Source organism: Lagopus muta, chromosome 15, assembly GCF_023343835.1.
Source record: "Lagopus muta isolate bLagMut1 chromosome 15, bLagMut1 primary, whole genome shotgun sequence".
Lineage (NCBI taxonomy): Eukaryota > Metazoa > Chordata > Aves > Galliformes > Phasianidae > Lagopus > Lagopus muta.
Window position 1 is genome coordinate 1,102,255 of NC_064447.1, and position 20,944 is coordinate 1,123,198.

Sequence of the window (20,944 nt, forward strand, 5' to 3'; positions counted from 1 at the left end):
AGCATTCCTGTATTGTGGAGAACATGAAATGTTATCTCCCTCCCCAAAAATAAGCCTAACTAGCCCACCCTCGCTGCGTTCCTTAACTCCCCAGGGGTAAGAGATGTCTTCTCATGAGCAGCCTCAGGCAGGGTCACATCTCCAAAGCTTTACACTACTGAAGGCCCAAGAACTTTGTGCAACTTTTCCAGTTTCAGATAAAATTCAGTGTTATTCGGCGAGGCCACCAATTAGTTTATAAGAGCACACATCTACAGCACACAGTGAAGTAGCAAAATACAGAGGTTTATTGACAAGTGCATGATTCATCATTTGATTTCAAATCATTTCTGTGGCAGAGAAAGGCTCTCAACAGGTTCACTTGAAGAACTGGAGGCACGGTTTAGACAGCAAACAAAAAAACCATGAAAACAAACTAACCAATGTAAAGGCCCAGTCTGAAGTCTGTTTAAAAGACAGGCACTGTAGCCAATGCACTAAGAGATGACAGACCTAAGCTCAGTATTAGAGACAACGTCAACTGTACCAGATCTTTCAATGCAGAAAGCAGCTTCTGGTTGAGGTTGTTTTTGTTTAATTTAGTAACCTCTTAAAATCTTGTCAGGTATGGACCAAGGTGTTGAAACAGAAGCGATTGAAGCTCAGCCAGAGGCATAGCAGCACAGACTTGAGAAAAGCTGCTAAGAAATACATGTTTGGAAGTAGCATAAATGCAATATAAGGCTTAAGTTAGAATCCTTGTGCTGTTCTTCAAGGGAGCCAAACAACAGAGAGCCCCAAATCCACGTGAAAGACACAGAAGCTTTGGAACTCCTACTTTCCACATTATTTAGATCCTTCACATTGCCCCATATATTTCACTTTCACAATCTGAAAAGGCAACTAAGTCTTCAAACAGTCATCCACCACTTCTGACAAACTAAGCAGAGCAGACTTTAAACAGAACAGACTAATAAGCACCATAATCAAGAGTGTTTTTTAGCACCTGACCCAGAAAGTTCCCTCTAAACAGCAGCGATTTTCAGGGAACCTGGGCTAGAACAGCAGTGGATATATGCAGATAAGGCCACTTGTTCTTTGGTGTACCTGAACAACTCCTGTTTTCAAATGTCAAATTTAAAAAGTCACTACTAAATACATTGGACTGTCTAAGCACTTAACGTTGACATTCAAATACAAAAGCTCTGAATATGACCAGGAGCCCATTCAGAGAAACAACGGTGGGAGCAAACCCCCCCCCCCCCCCATACTCTTGTTCAATAAATGCACATTTTCCAAACATGACTTAAGAAAGCCAGCATAAACAAAAGGGCTGTATTGTCTTTGCTTCTCCAACTAGGACAGTCTACAGTATGACTCAAAACAACTACAATCATGGTTTGGGAAGAATTCAAATAGCTTTCTTCCTTAGCAACAAAAATCCGAGGCAGTCAAAGGCAAACGCGAGGCTGACGGAAGACGAGAGGATTCACTAACAGAGTCAGCACAGGCAAACGAAAAATGCACTGTGGTGAAGACAGCATAACAGTCCTGGTTTCCACAGCATACAAAAGTGAAAAACCATTGCAGAAACTAAGGCATTTCTATACAAGTTGGGTTATCAAAGCCAGCTGGCTAGACATCTCAGCATATTTTCTACAGTAACTGCAGATCACATGTTGTTTCTGTTCAAAGAGTGCTATGAAGCAACTGCTTGCACTCACATCTTTTCCATAAAGTGTGCAAGCACTCAACCATGATACTTTCATTTAAAGACTTGTAGAAGCACCTACATGAAATGGTACACTGGACTGGTGTTATCATTTAGCTAGAGCTACTCATAGTAATCAGCAGATTACTGAAGGCAGAAGAAAGGCCAGAATGCTCTGGGGAGGGGAAAAAAATAAATCAAGATATCTATTAACATACGGTGATTTATGAGAGTATAAAAGAGAGACCTTCAGCATGTTTTGCACTCATATCAGCAATCACATGCTGTGAAGCAAGAAAGGAAAGAGAACCAAAGACTAAAGTCTCTCAAGAACACGGCAGCACTAGTTGTTCCAGTGGAACTATTTACATTAAAGTGACTGCAAGTCAACTCACACTGTGAAACTGTCTCCCACTGCCAAGAAAAAAGCTCAGCCTACCTGCTCTGCTTCAAAATATTCCAGATGTGACCTCCAGGTCTCTACCCAGTCACAACGTCTTACATGTTGACCATACAGAGAAGCCTAGTTCCACCAGCGTGTCCTGAGCCACTCCTAGCCCAATGAACTCTCCACAAAGTAGCACTGCTCTTTCACAAAGTTACACTAATGTTCCCCTCCACCACCCACCTAGGCAGTCCCTTACTCCTGTCTCCACAAGGCATCCCTTCCCTCCCTCAGCCCTCCCCCCCAGATCACCAGTTTTCTTTTCCACACGCTTTAGCACAACCCTCATCCATCAGCCTAAGGATCTATCCACAAACAATACCCTGAAAACTGACCTTGCAACCACAGACCAGACTTTCTGTGCAGACTCCATTAGTGAAAGCAAACAGATGACCCTAATAGAACGCAATGCTAGATTTTCCACCCGGGGGATTGAGAACTTTGTTGTGTGAGCGTGGCCTCGGCCCTAATCTGGGCTCATGATTGTCTATCTTGGGTTCTGGCTCCTTGCATCGCTCCTCTTTGCCCACATCTTTTTTCTCGCCATCATCTTGCAGCTGTGGTTTGTTATTTTCTGCAGCTGAATAAAAAGAAAAAAAAGGATGAGACCAACTTGCACACTGTAGTGAATGAAGCACTTTTTGTATGTGTCATCCTGAGAAAATTCTTCCCAATGTCTCCCATCCACAGCACACCAAGGACATGGTTTATACCTATTCATTTTTACTGAAGGAAACAGATTCCAGGAAAGAATTTCACTTTTGTAGTAGTTTCCTTCCTTAAGCAGTCTCTCTAGGAAAGATATGTAGGCTAAGCAATTCAGAATTATTTTGGCACTTTCAGGCAATTAAGAGATGCAACATACCAAGCAATTCTGTCATATCAAGCTTGAAAACCACGCACTCATCATTCCTTAACTATAATTAGCAGAGCAACAGCACATTTTGTCAGTCAGTTATTTGTTGTTCGCTGCTAGAGGATGCCTAGATTACACACTTGTAGGAGATGGCAAAGGAGAAAGAATCTTTTAGGGTGTTTTATAAATACGCAGATGTATCTCTATCTACAGTACCAACACAGCACCAAGCGAAGTAGATACTCACACTGCACACACTATCAAGACTCATGCATGTGCTGTTCTCCTCAATAAGAGGAAGAGGACAATTTCCCTGAAGTCATGACTCAGTTTCTGACTGAGAAGGAAATCCCCTCTGCAATATTACGCTAACCTCTAGTGTTAGACTTGTGTTGTTAAGAGGAAGCACAAGAAGCCACCCCTCACAGCACACATTCTCAAAAACAACAGTTTCTCTTGCTGACCTTCTGGCTTCTTTGGTGTTTCATCTTCCTTCAAGACGATGTGATCCTGCAATGAAACCAAAAGCAACCTCAGTGTACCACTGTTCTCAAACAGTACCTCAAACAGAACAGAATCTTCAGAAGGCTTTGCTTTGTTTCTGACCAAAGTTCACTTGTTTATCGTGGTAAGAGCCGATAGCCGCAGACACTGCGCACAGCCCTTCATCCCCCCACCTCTGTGTAATCCCAAAAGCACTACTAGAATTAAATTCCTAAAGTTAACTTCTACATTACATTCAGGTGCACATCTCAGACAATTCACTGAAACAAGGGAAAACATTACATTAACTCTTCAGATGCTTAAAACCTGCTGACAGACAGCTCAGCCCAAAAGCCAAGAATTGCCCCTGTTCACTGCAGGGGCATTAGAATAGATGGCCTTTAAGGGTCTCTTCCAACTCAAACGATTCTATGATTCCAGTCCCACACCTGAAAATACCTAATATCACTTCAGAGAAGTCAATTCTTAACCCAGAGCAGCTGGAACACGAGCAGCCCTGCAGCACTCACACCGATAAGCAGCAGCTCCTGATGCAGGTAGGCATCAACAGCGACCCAAACAGGACAGTAATTAAAGGCTTTTGAGACCATTTCCCAATAACATTAATTGATCATCAGAAACACACAACAATACTTCAGAAAAGTTTCCCTGTTATCCCCATCCACAAAAGCTCATTTGCTACAATCCTTTCAAGTTGCAATCTCCTGTATTTCCCATCATACCAATGCTGTAGCTAAACTCATAGGAGTTTCCAAAGGTCCATCCTCCATTTAGACAGGAATTCATGAGAATTAAAATGTCACATTTAAAAAAAGCTGAGAGGAGTCATAGAGCAGCCCCACAAAGGGGTACAGAGGAACACAAAGCACTTTCCTACTCCGGCAGCACTACTCCCAACACAGCCTAGATTCCACAGCCTTTCTTTTCTTCCTCCCTTGTCACCCAATGCCTCCCAAATAAACTAGAGATCTCACCATCACAAGTTAGCTAAGAGCCCACAATCAGCACCTCCAAATTTAAGGGGGAAAGTAGAGAAAATTAAATTGGTGCAATCTTTCCTTCCTAAGGTTCCAGGAAAAATGAGACTGCTCATACATTCCCATCATTAGGAGTGTCAGCTGCACGGCAGGTACCTGACATACCAGAACCACTGAAACACAGCAATCACTCCTTCAAGAGTGCCAGCTGACAGGAAAGCAGCAGTCGTTAACCCAAACACAGGGCATTTCAACACAAAAGCTGAATATAATTTGCTAAGTTTCCTTTTTTTTTTTTTTTTAATTTTTCAAAACCAGATTTGGTTGCAAGCTCAAGCCTCTCCATCTGTTCCATATTGCAGCTTTCAGAGTGACAAACAATAACTGATGTACCAAGACATACATTTGTCTGACCTCACAGAACCACAGCAGATCTGGCACTCAAAGCTGACCTGCAGTTTTCTCGTGTTGGTCACTTAAGCTTAATCTCCTGTTGGAGTTCTTTCACACTGAATGCAGACGTGTGTATTTGGGAGAGGCAAAGAGGGCAGCAAGGTCACTGCAGCTCACTGATACTCACTGGTTTGCCAGAGCGAGTGTCAACATCACCTCTGCCAAATTGCAGAATAAAGAGAAAAATCTCCTACCCTTCTTAAAAGATCTCTCATCTGTGTGCCATGAGAGCTCCAGCCAAACCTCACCTAAAACCAAACGATTCAGAAGCACTTATTTCTTAACGCAGTTATTAACAGCAATTAACAGTTGTATCACAAACTGGAAGCACCCTGAGAACCAACACACCACAGATAAACTATTAAATGAGATTTCAGGACTAAGTGTCTAATCTGAAGTTACCCCATGCATCATTTAGGTTTGTCACCTCAAGAACAACAGGCACTGCTGTATGGCTGAGCAGACATCAGGGTGACTCTGAGCTGCCAGCTCCTTGCTCCAGTGAGAGCCAAACCAGTACCTTAGGCTTGTTTGGGTGTGCTCGCACAACGTTGGTAGAGACTGGAGAGCCAAAGATATCACTTGTCTTCCCACCAGGTGGATTCATGCGTGGACGAGGCTGAGCAGTACCAGAATCCTCAAAAATACCACTTTCTTTTCCCCCTGAAAAACAGTTGGGTTTTTTTTTTTTTTCCCACAACTTAGTTTTACCAAGCTATTAAAAAAAAGTAACAATTCAAAGACTTCTGGAGCCTTACTAACTAGAGACTGATTTTCTCTTACCTGAAGATACTGTTTGAAATCCTTTGTTACAAGGATTCAATAGAGATCTCAGATTCCCAGCTGTACTCATGGCAGCTAGCTGACAACAGAGCTCTAGAATAGAATCAGCTTCCTTTCATCACTTCCTAGGCCTCAACTCAGAAAGAATTAGCCTTGATGTGCTAAAAAGCCTATGAATATGTAAGTCACTGAAATATTCATACCTTCATGCATGAGAATAGATCTAGAGCTCAGGCCCACTCATGCTGTGAAAACATGACATCAGACAACAGCACTCCACAGCACAAATCCAGCTCTGCTCTGCAATGCAGAGCCCAGCCATGCTGTGGGAGTGGCTGCCCTTACCTGGAGGGTTTGTTCTTTTCGGAAGATTCTGTGGTTCTTCTGATGCTCCAAAGATATTGGAGGCCATCCGGTGCGGCTTGCTGGAAGAAGAAACTTCTTCTGCACTTCCAAAGAGATTACTGGACCCTCCTCCAGGGGGCTTCAGTACCCTGCAGCACGGGAGGAGGGAAGCAAGAGATGAATGTCTGTTTGGAAACGTATTTGATGCCCTCCTCCACATTCTCCCTTGTATGCCATCATTAATTACTCTGATTTGAATTTACTTCAGACAAATCCAAGTCCATGAAATATCTACTTTGCAGCAGATGTCCCGATAAAATATTCTCAGGTTTCACATAAGCACTGCCCACCTCCTCGGCTGTTACCTGAAATGGTCCGAGCAGTGGCACCAGAGCAAACTGCTGTGCTGCCAGACACAAACGGGACAAAGACACAAACCAGGGTCAGAAATCTTCTCTTGAAAATAAGCCCTTACTTACAGCACTGGACTTTCTGCTGAGCTTCATTTATTGACTTTGCATCTCATGCAGTTCAAACAAATTTTTACAAGTAAAAGTTAGACAAACAGAGTCAGACATCACTGCTGAAAACGTTCTAGTTTCAGCCATCAGGTGTGACATGAAGTGCTGCAGAGTTGACAACAGAAAGGAAGATGCAAGAAGATAAATTTTCAGTTGTTGATGCAAAACCATTGAGACCAAAGATCTACACTATAGGTATAGCAAATAGACCCTATTAAAATTGAAGATTATATTAGAAATTGATTGACTTACTGAAATCTACCAGAAGTCATGCTTGCCATTAAATAAACCTACAGCTACTTACAATGCCCTGTTGAACACTTTGTCCTGTCCTGAAGGAGAACAGAACCATTACCTGGGAGCAGTGCAAGTGGAATTGATTGGAAAATCCACAGAAAAAGCAATGCAACGCCAACGCAGGCACTGAAACCCACCTTCACACTTGTATCTACTTGATCAATTACCTGCAATCTTAGTAGCTGAGCAAAACTAGCAGCTCAATTACACCTCTTCTAATCCAACACCTGACCTGGAGCCTAACAAACCTTTCCTTTTATACAAAGAGAGCATAGTAAATTACAGGATCTTTAACACCACCCCTCTAGATGAAGAGAATTCAAATGTCAGTGAATTAACAACACAATACAGCACAACACTCCACCATCTGCAGCAGAGGCCAGCCAGTGCAGGTCAGACATCAGCTGTAAGAAGGGGCTCCTCTCAGCCAACATCTTTTATTAAGACTTAATCCCACAGAAGCTGAGATATCAGGCTGCCCCACCAGGAAATGGGCTCTGTCAGCACATCAGGATGCAGAAAGCAGTTCTGCTCTCTTTGTGAGGAGGGAGACAGCAGTTCCCATTTTGGTCTGGGAGCAGTTTATAAAGTCAGAAGCAACCTCAGAAGGATCTTGCCTTTACTGGCCAATTCCAGCACTCCAGCCCTTAGCTGGCTGGCTTCCACAAACCTCTTGACTTTAAGGAAGCAACTAAAAGCTGTGCAGACAGGACCCGAGCAGAAGCTGATGTACAGTTTAGTGTTCAACACGCTATGGATCTAACTGCACTACAGGCCTTCCACATACTTCAGAAGACCTAAAATTGCTATTAAAGCATACATCACAGGGGCAAGTTACACGTTCCATCATTCACAACAGTCTAGAAAATGTAAGAAGCACTTTCAGTACTTAAACTTGGGAGATGGAATGGACAAAAGGAACCAGAACAGACAAGACAAGTTTGAGAAGGAGCTCTGCTTAAAGCAGTAAGCCTGCTGCTACCCTCACAGAATTGGGGCGATTTCTGACTTCCAATCACTTCAGCTGTTTTTATGCATTTACTCTTATCTGAGCTCTAGCTGTACTAATCTGAGTATGCTACCACAGAGGCTGAAAGGAAGAGAGAAGCACTTTAAGCAGATGGAAATTAAGCACCCCCAGTTAACTGGAAGTCTGTCAATTCATCTCAAGCAGCCAAACTACAAACCTACCCTGTATATATAAAAGCCTCTACTAATTGCTTTGTTCTCTCCTAGCAGGCTTGAAGAATTTTAATCAGGTCTTGTGGGCTTTTTTTCTACATTCAAACACTGAATTTGAACATTCTTTCCCAATTAAGCCTTTCAGCCAAGCTATGGAAGGAGCTCCAGGGCTTATCCATTACCTCAAGACTCTGCCTACCCACCCATATATTTATATAAATCACACACCTACAGTTACATACATCTGGAAGTTGAACACTGAAGCCCTACTGGTTCTCAGACAGTTCTATTAAAGAAGGTAAAAGAGAAGAGCTGCATTCCACACCAGAGACCACCTCTATGCCAACGAGCAGAAGGCAAACACCAAGGTGTGGAGCAACAAGCTCTGAAGCAAAGATCAGAAAGCTGCTGGTCAGCTTCTGCTCGTGGGTCACTGCAGGCTCCTTGCTCATTGAACAGCTCACCTGTCCTACAAACAAACAGCAGGCTTCAGAGCACTCATGCTATTGCTCCGGGAGCCCTGCAGCACGCTGCAGTGATGCTGGTGGGGAGGAAGTCAGAACGTGCAGCGCGCTGTTGTGTTAGCAAGGCTAACAGTTAGGACAGCATTCAATATCTTCAGCACAGCAGTTTGGAAGCTGCTCACACACCAGATGAGAATCACAAAAATGACAAAAGGAGTGAAAAGCAACAGAAAGGATCGAACACCTCCTCCCATATGGGACAGGCTGAGAGCTGGGGCTGTGCAGCATGGAGAAGGCTGCAAGGAGCGCGGAGAGCAGCCTTCGATATCTAAAGGGAGACCGTAAGAAAGAAGGGACAGACCCTTCGGCAGGGACTGCTGTGCCAGGACGAGGGGAAACGATTTCAAACTAAGAGAAGGAAGATTAGACACAAGGAAGAAGTTTGTTACAACACGGGCAGTGAAGCAGTGGCACGGGGCGCCCAGAGAGGCAGCGGGCGCTGCTCCATCCCTGCAAACACCCGAGGTCAGCCTGCGGGGCTCTGAGCACCGGCGGAGCTGCACGCGTCCCTGTTCATAGCAGGGGAGTGGGACCGGAGGGCTTTGAGGATCATTTCCGACGATTCTACGAACCGACCGCAAGGATCCTCGACCTGGAAGCGCCACGCAGCGAGCAGCGCAGGAGGATCTGATTTACCCACAGACAAAGCTCCGTTCAGAGCCCCGCGGCCGCTCAGGGCGGAGCCCGGCTACCCGCCACGCGGGACAAAGGCGGGCCGGGGAGCAGCGCCCAGCCCGCAGCCGCGGCGCGTTGCGGCTCCGCGAGGGAACAACGAACCCGCAGCCGCTTCCCCCGACGCGGAGCCGGAGCCCCGGGAGCCTCTGGAACGCGGCCGGACCCCCCCCCGGCCTCCGCCCCTCGGCGCCGCGCCCCGGCCGAAGCCCCCCGCGCGCCTCCGACCCGCGCCGAGCCCCGGAACCGAGGAGCCCACACCGCCCCGCGGCGCCCGACGGCCCCCAGCCGCCTCACCTGGAGCTGGGCTTAGCCGCCTCGGCCTCGGGGCCCTGGAACATGATGCGAGAGCGCGAGCCGCGCGGCGCTCCTCCTCGGCCGCCTGGGGAGCAGGTAGCGCCCCGCCCCACCCCGTGGTTGGTGATCGCAGCTGTCCATCAAGGCGAGCCGCCTATCGGAGCCGGCCCGCCCCTCCCGGGGTCCCGCCCACCCAGAGCGCCTCGCAGCAGGAGGGAAGCTTGAACGCGGCACGCGCCGGCGCCGGGCCCGGCCGGCTCCCATTGGCAGCTCCGCGTGTCAATCAGGGAACAACGGAGCGAAGAGGAAGGGCGGGGCGAGCGGGGGAGGAGATTTAAAGGGTCGGAGGGGGCCGAACGGCGCCGGGCGTTATGTGTGGGTGAGTCGGAACCGCGGAGTTGCTCAGGTTGGGAAAGACCTTAAAGATCATCGAGTCCAACCGCAACCCAACCATACACCCTAACTCTCACAACCCATCCCTAAATCACGTCCCTGAGCACCACATCCAAATGGATTTTAAACACGTCCCTGGCAGCCCGTTCCAGTGCTAACCACCCTGTAAAGTTTTTCCTGATATCCAAACTAAACCTCCCCGGTGAAACTTGAGGCCATTTCTCCTCGTCCTGTCACCAGTGAGGAGAGACCAGCCCCACTCTCTCTGTAATCATATTTCAGGTATTGGAAGAGAGCAGCAAGGTCTCCCCTCAGCCTCCTCTTCCCCAGACCAAACAGCCCCAGTTCCTTCAGTCTCTCCTCATAGGCCATATTCTCCAAGCCCTTCACAGCCTTGTTGCCCTTCTTTGGACCCGCTCCAGCACCTCCGTGTCCTTTCTGTACTGAGCTGCCCAAAACTGAACACAGCACTCGAGGTGAGGCCTCACCAGTGCTGAGTACAGGGCAGGATGACTGCCCTGGTCCTGCTCACCGCATCATTCCTGATCTGAGCCAGGATGCCATTGGCCTTCTTGGCCACCTGGGCACAGTGCTGGCTCACATTCAGCTGACTGTCCATCAGCACACCAAGGTCATTTTCCCAAAGTTATTGGGAAGAGCTGAAGACTTTTCTTAGCTGGCAGCAGGAAGGAGCAGCTGAGCAGAGCTCACACAGGGCTGTGCCTTCCCAGCACATGGATGGGAGCTGAATCCTCACCTCAGAGAGGGAGAGGAAGCATGGGATGAGGCGGGGGGCATCGTGCTCCCCAAGATGTGCTTCATTTCTTTTCACAGGACTACCCTCGTGCTTTCCAATTGGCTGAAACGCATATGCAAAAGGAATCACAAATGGGTAAAGTAGCATAGGCTAATTCAGGCTGAAAGGAACTTCAGGAGTCCTCCAGTTGCTGGAAGCAGGGCGAGCCTCCAGCAGCCTCCAAGAGCTCTGCTGAAGCTGCACAGCTGCTGGTGCTCCCTTCACTGCCTGGTGGTGGGTTTCCTCCAGAGTTACGTATATAAATGCAACAGCACAACACCTCCATGCTCCAGCTCCTGCTCATCTGTCGTTAGTGAAGATGTATGGGGTGTGTTTGGGTGGGGGAAGAATCAAAATAGACTCCCCTCCTCAATCCTTGTTAGTGGTGACCAGTGTCCTGCACAGGGAGTCAGGACAGAGAAAGCTCTGGTTTGACTTATTTCTGATGTTAACAATATGGAAAGTACTACAGCCCCTAATCAGAACGTTCCCCATCATGACAATCCAGGGAATTCTGGGAGATATGAATGGTAATTATTCACATTGAAAACAGATTAAATGAGAAATCTGACCATGAACTGCAATGAACACACTGGACATGAGTTAGACCAAGTATTAGTATGTATTTATGCACAAGAATAAAAACAGCTTTACAAGTTGAATTGGAAATTTAAACAGAGGAAGTTTAACAGCTTTTGTATATTATATTAAATAACCAAAACACCTTTTTCCAAAATTGGTAAAGAATAAATAATATAATTTACAATATGGTACAAAAAAATAATCAGTAAGGACAAGCATTCTGCTTTATACATACACTATATAGGTATATTTATAATCTATAAAACAAATTCACATCTCAAACAAGCCAGAAACCTTAGATGATATGGCTTAACTATTATTAAAAGAAACAGCATTAAATTTTGCTGCCAGAACCATAAGCTCTAAAGCAGTTATCATGTTTCAATAATTAATGATAACTTATCGCCGTAGTGCTTGCCAAGGTTTCACTTAGTTAACATTTACAAATTGTTTTGAAATTAAGAGATTCAAAGGTTTGAAAAAGTAAAAAAAAAAAAAAAAAAAAAAAAAAAAAAGTGCAGTACTTTCCTTTATAAATGCATCCAAAGTTTGAGAGTAAAAACCAAAATGCAACTTAATCTCCACTCCGGGATCTGAGTCAGTACATGAGATGGTTTGTAAGTTCAGATTTGATCCAGGCTACTTAATTTAGAAATATAAACAGGGGTGTCAAGGAAGGCCTGACAAAGCCATACTAAAAACAATTAGTATTCCTATGCTTAGTAGATTTAGTGATAAAGGCTAAACTAACTGCGTGGCTAAGCGGGGTGCAGCACCCAGAAGAAGGAGCTCTGTCAGCACACAGCAGCCAATTCTCTGGGTGCAGAACTGCTTCTCACCACGGTGTTACGACAGCAAATACCTGGCTGAGCCACTCAGTGCTTCTGCGTTGTACATACAGTCACTAAACCAGCATGGGGCAAACCTAGCAGAGGTTTACAAGTAGAACTAGTAAAAAACTAAAGCCTTACAGCAATTAATACCAGAACTGGAGGTTCTTAGCGTCCGTTTGTCCTCTTCAACTGTCCCAAGTGCAGCAGGCAGCTATTAAGCTAGCAAAGTTATGTTTCATTTGAACAATCCTACCCAAACATCAGCACAGCTTGCTTGAATGTTTGCTTAAGATAAGCTGGCATTGTTACAAACACAAATCCTCTTACTTCTGTCAGGGAAGCTGCAAAAATTAAAACTGAAACAAAAAAGTTTTGGCTTTTGGCAGTATGTATGTGCACACACACACTTACATCCACATCCACCCACCAGCTTTTCCCTTAGGCACAAATTGAAGACCGTTGGTATGTAAAGCACATCCACAGAGAATACAGAAATAAGTCAGAAGTGTGTCTAAGTGACTCTTCATATGGTAAGGTAACGAGTTCTGCATCAATTCAAAATTACCACTATTACTTAAGTTACTGCCAAGTTTTTCCCTGATAAAGCTTTATTGTCCTGAAAGGGCTCAGTTATTAAAATGCTGTTTGCAGAGCACTGCACTTCTGAAGTCAGAAGACAAATATGGAAGGCAGGAGTCTTTAGGAACTTCAGTCCGAAAAGACAGGACCACGCCGAGAGATTCTGGTGAAAGAAAGGATGCCAAACTCTGTTTTGTCATCAGAATTTTGAGGCTGATGCTAAACACATTTCTAACCATAGAAGTGTTGGCGCTGAACTGACTTCTGTCATTTCCACTCTGTTATTACTCAGTGGTCCAAGTCTCCTTGCAAGGGTCCAGCATGTTAAGATGTTCTGATCTCAGAGCACCATTAGAAATAGCCACTGTGTTAACATTCATTCTTTTTCCTCTATGGCAACTGAATGGGCTGAGAAGGGACAGCCTGACAGCTCCCTGCATCAGGAGGCAGAAACTCTTCACAGACCTTGATGAAACACTCTGCCTTGTGGTGCAGCGACACTGGCACCACTTCTAGGCAATCTAAGAGTCAAAATTAGCACGCTATCCACCTAACCAGTGGCATGGATTGAGAAGATGCAGTGTCTGTCAAGCTATCTACATATGTTACAGACCACCAAGCTGGTCTTTCACAATGCTGAAGTTCAGTTTTTTGTTACAGTACTTGCTTGGAATACATCACATCTCCTCCTGCACGTCCTGTAATCCAGTCCCAGCTACAAGAGGAGCCCTCTGCTTCTGTCCTGCAAGGCTGAAGGGTTTTTGGAGGTACAGCATGTATGATAACCAGCACTACTAACATATGAAGCCAAAGCCAAATGGAGACACTTCGGTAAGACTGAATCAAAGTATAGCTCGACTTTCAGCAAAACTTCACATATTTTGGAGGGAGTGACTCGAGATTCATAGATATTCTCTTCATAACAAGGATGAATGCTCAGAATCACAATCCTCAGCACTCATTCCTCGTTTGAGATTTCAAATGCCAACTTTATGTAATTTCCTGATAATCGCATCACCATTCTCAAACAACACTCCCTAAGGATAATGACAGAAATAAAGAGCAAGGAACATCCCACACGACCCAGCACAGAAAGTTAGCTCACAAATATGAAATTCTCAGTTTTTCTAGGCACAACCATCTTCCTGCTACTAATACAGGCCTGACTCCCTGCTGGGAACAACTACTGATGCTAACATGGTTTTTACACAGGTGCATAGTTCCTATGCCAGAGAATGTAGCAATCTTATGTGGTGTCTTGGAATGTCATATAAATCTCATGACTTTTTGACTGACATCAGTAAAGTCGCTCTGGGCTGCACAAAAGGTGCCTCAAAACTCGTCACGTTTTCCCTAAACGATAAGAGCATAAGGCAAACTATGGAGCAGTAAACCAAAATCTGTGCGAGCAGGGTAAAATGGGAAAACAGCAAATGCCACCAGTGCATCATGAGCAAGGTTACAAGCAGAAAGTCTCAGTCAAATGCCTTGTAAAAGCATCTAAAGGCAGGCAGGCAGAATTCCATCCACCGAGAATAGTGCAAGTTGGGAAAGTGAACCCCTGATAAATGCCTAAGAAACGGGGAAGTTTTGTTTATTTAGTAACATTATAAAGTTGAGGTTTATATAGGACTGTCCCCTTGGAAAATTTCAGAGAGACTTAAAAGAGCCAGAGGACTGGAGAACAGACAAGTGCTAAACAAAGGGGCACAGAAAGGTACTCTCTCTCTAAACTGGCAGGAAAGGAAATAGGAAAAGTCTCCTGAGTTATAAAGGTAGAATTGAAGTAAAAACCAACTGCAAAAAAAGTAACTTTAGATTCCTTTCAACCAGCTGGAATCAGGATCTGGGTCTTTCAGATATTGAAAGACTATCATTAAATGCATAGGGATTTAGCAGAGGGAGTTCCAGATCCATCAGTGCCTGGGAGCAACGGTAAAGAAAAATGATGCCCTGAGGTACTGCAGAGCACCTGGAATTCATAGATCAAGGAGCAGCTAAGGGATTAAGACAGGACCTGACACCTTTTCTCTTCATGACACAAGACAGATTTCAACAGCTCGAGCATTAAAATAGTTTTTATCTATAGATTACATTACTCTTTCCTATTTCGTCTCCTGGGAAAATTCTCAGCGCTTGCTTTTTTTTTTTTTGCTTTTTTTTTTTTTTTTTTTTTGAGAAAGATAGCAATATATACAGGTTTCCAGCACAGCCAAAACTAATGACAAAGCTTTCATAGTGATAAACTCTTTTGCAGTGTTTCCTGACACGAAAAGCAACTGTTCCTCACGGAAAGTGGAAAAGCACTTTCCAACCCCTGGGGTGAACTGTGAACGTGGTGAAGAATCTGAAAGGTGAAGAACGTGAGTGCAGTCAGAAGGATGACAGATGTGTGAAGGGCTTTAAAACTAGAGTAAACTCCCCAGGGATCCATGCAGTCTGGGAGAAGGGTAAAGCAGAGCTCCCCTACAAAACAAGAAAGCAGGCATGGGCCCCTGCTGGAATGGTCAGAGAAAGACAGGCAGAGAAACATAAAGCTCTATGAAGCATCAGAGAGTTGCAGCATCTTTGAAGAGAGTGCAACACATTTCAGTTTGCCTGCATTCACACACAGAGTGCCAACCAGGACATGTCAAGACGCAAAACATTTTTTATACCTACCCACCCACTTCATTCTCCACAGCTTCAGTGTGGAATCCAAATCATGGTTATTTTGAGAACTATGCAAAAACAATTCATGTAGGGGAGCTTCTGGCAATACCCTTTCCTGCTTGAGCTTCTTGCCTCGGCCATTCCAACGTACAAGTCCAGGACTGTCTCACAAACCTGCCATCTTATACCACTGATGCAGGGGACACACTGTTTTCTGTAATATCATTCCACATTTTCTTGTTCCCAGTATATTGCACATTCCAGGACCTGCAAGCAGTTCTTCAGACCTTTGAAGACAACGCTTCTTTTTCAGAAAGAAGTGCACCAAGACAGGGACAACTGAGCGTCTGCAATCTGCTCTTGCCATGATCCAGCACTGCAAGCTCCAACTTAAGCTGAACAGTCTACACCAGCCTGCTGGTCTCAAACACTCACTGGGAGAGATCCCCAATAGGGGGACCACCACCTCCTCCATCAAACAGAATTTCCCTGCGCGTTGGCTCAGGTATGGATAGTTCCTGGGCAAGGTCATTAAAACGAGATATGTAATCAATGCTGTTTTCATTCATCATGCAAGCCAACTGGGAATCCACCACCTGTAAGAGACATGACAGAAGAGTTACATGTCAGTGGAAATTTCACAGAATTGAAGGGCAAGGGAGGACCTGTGATCACCTTGTCCAACTCCCCTGCTCAAACCAGGTCAACAAGAACAGGCTGCCCAGGATCACATCCAGTCAGGTTCTGAGTATCTCCATAGGTGGAGACACCGTTACCTCTCTAAGCAACCCGTTCCAGTTTCTGACGACCCATAGCAAAGAAGTTTTCTAATGTTTACATGGTCTTCCATGCGTTTCAGTTTTTGCCCACTGTTTCCTGTCTTTCATTCTCAGCCTCCCCTCACATGAAAGATGCTCTTTGTCTCACTTCATCTGAGTTAGAGAATAGCTCTTAAGTGTGGTTAAATGTAAGCCTCTCAAAAAAAGAAAAAGGCTCTGAACGAGCCTTACCTGCACATCCTTAATTCAGCATGAAGCTGTACCACTAAAGGTGTTGTGCAAAAGCTGTATATATATATTGCATTCTATTTAATACCTGCATTTTTTGTAAATAAAACTTGATTCTGCAGGACACTTAATAATAGGCCTTACAGAATCCTCTCATCATTAAAGCTATTTTTAATGACACCTGCTTCCTCTAAAGACTCCCATACAAACCTGCATCTGCCACAACAGCAAGAAAACACTGCAGCAGCTTTGGCGTGCCTAAAATTTTGACTTAACCCATTTTCCTCTGAAAGTAGTTTGTAAGATCAAGGGCTGCACTGTCACTTCAAAACCACAAAGAAACTAAAGGCATGCATGCTAATCAACGTGCATACTCTACAGATTCTCAGTTTGCAGAATCTTTGCATTTACACCAGGAAATGGAGCTGTGCATAGACTCTGATGCTCAAAGAAACACTGGACCAACATTACTAGCTTCCTGCAGCTTCTGGTTACAAAGTTCATATACAATTTCTTTATCCAAATCCAATAGAGGAATGACATTTTCCTTCCCTTGGGACAAGCACTCATGAAGTTACTCTGTACATGTTGTTACACCAAATCAGTGACTGTAAATCATAGGTTAATTAAGATTGGAAAGGACCTGAAGAAATGTCAACAGACTGCTCAAAGCAGGGTCACCTAGGAGGACAGATCACCTTATCTGGGGTTTTACCCTCATTAGTCCTGAGAAGTTCTCAAGGCAGACACTGCACAACCTCTCTGGGTGACCTGTTCCACTGCCTATTTATCCTCAGGGTGATAAAGCTTTCCTTTATAGCTTCTGTAGTCAGAGTCTACCTCTACCTCCTCAAACCAAATATAATTCTACCAATAGAGAGGATAACTACATTTTTGGTAACTTAGCATTAGCCATTTCATGCTTCTTCTTTCTGGGCCTATTTGTTTTTTCCTCCAATTGTAACGTAGGTGCACCAATATTTAATCCTTCTCTAATCCTTTGTCTTTTCAACTCCTGTTCTATAAAGTAGGACACACAAAACAGAAGAATTAAAGGGAGGATTAAAACTCCCTCTGTCAAAACAAAGCTATACCCAACAAGGCCAGTATGAGCTCTTCCAGCAAAAAGAGCCTGTGTCAAAGTTTATCCAAAGCAGTTCCACACAACAGCTCTCACCTGAGACCATTTCACATCATTCATTGAAGACTGTAAACTTATTTTCTTAAGCTGCAGAACAGATATTACAGCATCTTTGTCTTAAGTGCCTCAGGAAGATATGATGGACAAAATGCAGTAACAGTGTGCTAAAAAAGGAAGCCAAACCAGCTGGAAGCGATTTGATTACATACCTCTGCTACGTCTGCCAGAGAGCGCGATACAAAAGAGTCCCGTGAGTTCCCATCCAGAAGGCTAGGTCCCAGCAACGAGGTGCCACTGGCAGTCCCAACAGGAGTTGGCAACATCTTCCGTCCCTTCTCAGGGGATATGAAACTTGCTGAAAAGAACAGGCACATCAGTAAGACACTGCACAGAAAAGTTTGCCACAACAAGGACAAAGACAAGGGAACTACAAACGAAGGATGACTGTCTCCTCTATCTCCTATAATTACATGTTGCCAGTATGAACACCATCAGCAAAGTGCAGGCTCATTAAGTTTAACTAAAAAAAAAAAAAAACAACAACCAAAAAAAACCCCAGGGCGAGCAAATAAACAAAAAAACCACCCTCCCCCAACAAATAAACTCAATGATCTCATCTCCGAAGCCAGGCTCACCAAGCACACAGCAAAGCCTATTTTCCAGCAGCAGAGCCAAGGGCACCTTTTCATTTTGGCAGAACATCCAAATGTCTCAACCAGCTGATGAGTCAGGCCCCAAGCAGACTCCAAAGAAGTACCAATGAATTATTCACCCAAAGGTATGGGCTTCAATTTAGCAACAGGATTGTTTTAGGAACAGATTTGCGAAGGGAAAGAAAATGCATCCAAGGCAAAAAGAACAAAAAAAAAACCCCAACAACAAGAAAAAAACAAAACAGTAAGGGAAAAATTCCACAAGTGTCCTACTTAACTATTTTCCAAAGGATCACTTCCAATAAACAGAGGATTTTTCTGTTTTTTGTTTTTGTTTTTTTCTTTCTTTCTTTTCGTACACATGCATTTCCTCATATACCAACACTCACAAAATAAGCTGCTGAGAGACGAGTCTGTGGAGTCATTGGGGTACCACTGAGGGTCGTGGCTGGGAGAGGCAATCCAGTTCTGCTGAGGACTACTGGATGGGGACGGAAGACTTTTGGAGCTGTCACTGCCATTCAGCTTTGCAGGAGAAAGAGAAACCCCTTCACCTGTAAGCCAACGTGAAGAGTCACTGGTTCAGTCCATGTGGTGAAGTCACAGAACACCACAGCAATTTACATGAAAAACAACAAGAAACCACCTACATACATCAGAAAAGACAGGTCAGCCACGCAACGGGTTTTCAAAACACATCTTAGAAAAGTTCAAAAACAGCTTCCCAAAAATTTCTGCTGACGTGCAAGATGACAAGGATTCTTTTAATTACTGTTTTTAACGCTAACAAGACAACCTTAGCTAAACTCAGACTTACTGTATTGACCAGAGCTTATAGCTATTTCAATGATAGAATCACTGATTTGAGTGGCAGGTTCCCCTTGAGAAAGTACATCTTCAGGTGGTCCAGGCAGAGAAATATCCAGGAGAGCAGAAACATTGGGAGGAGAGAGCCGGGTACTGGAAGCCTCTAGTGAAGGAAGTGGAGGAGTGGAAAGTCCATTTTGGAGGGGAGTCTTGGACAGCTCTGACAGGGAAAGGACTGACGTGCCCTGTTACAAGAAGCAGAGTGCAGTGTTCATGAATTTATGGCAGTCCTACATACATCTCTGAAAAAAAACAACTTAGCTTCTAAACGACAGAATAAAATGATGGAGTTTAAAAGATAGGACAATAACCTAATATATTCTTAATACTTCTTTTAATGATCAAAAATGCCTCAAAATATTCTTCTCGCTTAGCTACAGAAGATTGTTTCCATATTTTGGATATCCACTCATAAGTACAACTCACGTTCTTTATATAAAAAAAGATATCTGCAAGCACAAGCAAATGTTTCTCAGCCCATAACCTACCAAGTCATCAGAAAAAATATTGGTCGGTAACATTCCAAAGAACATTTAATACATCTACAAAACAGAAATAAGCATTGAACTATAATAACAGAATTATTTTCTAGGACCTGCAGGATAGTTTTTAAGAATTAAGTATTACATTTGCCTTTGTACAGACAAAAAAAAGCCCTGTAGCTGCCTAACGATTATGAAGATTTTAAAAGCCTATCTCCTTACAGCCAGACTTGCCAAAACGAAATCTTCTTTTGTAAGCAATCTTGGTTCTAGTGCCCCTTAGCACAACTGTTTGTGTTTTTTTCTGATGTACATCAGAAAATGAGTAATGTTTTGAAAACCCAACTGGTATTACCAGTTATGTACCCGTGCTCCCAGGTAATTGCATACCATTAATAGAGTCTTGTGGGAAGTGCCAAGTCCTGCACCTGGGCAGGAACAAACCCATGCACCAATATATGCTAAGGGCTCACCAGCAGGAAAGCAGCTCTCCAGAGAAGGACGTGGTTTTCTGGTAGAAACCAAGCTGAGCATGAGGCAGCAATATGCCCTCACCACAAAGAAGGCTAATGGTATTCTGGGCTGCATTAGGAAAAGCACCGACAGCACATCAAGGAAGGAGTTCCTTCCCTTCAGCACTGGTGAGGTCGCACCTGAAGTGCTGCATCTACTTTTGGACTCCTCATTAAAAACTGAGACACAAACATATGAAAGAGTCCAGAGAAAGAAGTGGAGCATCTTATAAACATCCTTCCCCTACAGGAAAGCCAGGGAGTGACTTCCATAAGGGCATGCAGCAACCGGACAAGGGGAAATGGTTTTAAACTGGAAGAGGGTAAATTTAGACTAGATATGAGAAAGAAATTCTGAAGGTGAAGGTGGTGAAATGCTGAAACAGGTTGCCCAGCAAGGTTGTGATGCCCCCTGTCTGGAAACACTCAAAGCCAGGCCAGATGGGGCTGTGAGCAAACTGGGCTACAGGGAGGCATCCCTGGCTATGGGGGATTGGAACTGGATGATCTTACAGGTCCCTTCCAAGCCAAATCATTCTATGATTCTATAATCTTCCTATGATCTCTCCTACATGGAAAGGAGAGAGCTGGGACTCCAGCTCAGAGAAGAGAAGGCTCAGGGGGAATAATATTAACATACATAAATGCCTGAAGGGAGGGTGCAAAGAGATCAGAATCATGCACTCTTCAGTGCTGCTCAGTGACAGGAAAAGAGGCAAAGGGCATAAACTGAAGCACAGAGACTTCATCTGAATATCAGAAAGCACTCCTTTACTGTGAATGATGACTGAGCACTGGCTTTTCAGAAAGGCTGCTGAAATACTCATCCTTAGAGATCATCAAAAGTCATCTGGACGTGGTTCTGGGCATCCTGCTCTAAATGGCCCAAGCAGAGCAGGGG

General features: G+C 44.4%; 2 protein-coding genes across 4 annotated transcripts in view; both read right to left on the reverse strand.

Annotated features, from left to right (window-relative positions):
• Nucleotides 1-264: 264 nt before the first annotated feature.
• Nucleotides 265-9,654, reverse strand: JPT2 (Jupiter microtubule associated homolog 2). Its single transcript, XM_048962010.1, has 5 exons — nucleotides 9,547-9,654; nucleotides 6,054-6,202; nucleotides 5,446-5,588; nucleotides 3,456-3,501; nucleotides 265-2,715 (listed from the first exon to the last, which is right to left on the reverse strand). Exons 1-5 carry the CDS (start codon nucleotides 9,588-9,590, stop codon nucleotides 2,531-2,533), a joined length of 567 nt encoding a protein of 188 aa, XP_048817967.1. The 5' UTR covers nucleotides 9,591-9,654; the 3' UTR covers nucleotides 265-2,530.
• A 1,696-nt stretch (nucleotides 9,655-11,350) lies between these two features.
• The window catches only part of CRAMP1 (cramped chromatin regulator homolog 1), a 44,919-nt gene continuing 35,325 nt past the window's right edge, over nucleotides 11,351-20,944 (reverse strand). For all 3 annotated transcript variants that reach the window (XM_048961686.1, XM_048961685.1, XM_048961684.1), the window contains exons 18-21: nucleotides 19,000-19,234; nucleotides 18,572-18,736; nucleotides 17,739-17,884; nucleotides 11,351-15,977 (exon numbers count right to left, since the gene is read on the reverse strand). In XM_048961686.1, coding sequence (XP_048817643.1) covers nucleotides 15,813-15,977; nucleotides 17,739-17,884; nucleotides 18,572-18,736; nucleotides 19,000-19,234 — 711 coding nt within the window. In that variant the 3' untranslated portion in view covers nucleotides 11,351-15,812. The remainder of the gene's footprint in view (nucleotides 15,978-17,738; nucleotides 17,885-18,571; nucleotides 18,737-18,999; nucleotides 19,235-20,944) is intronic.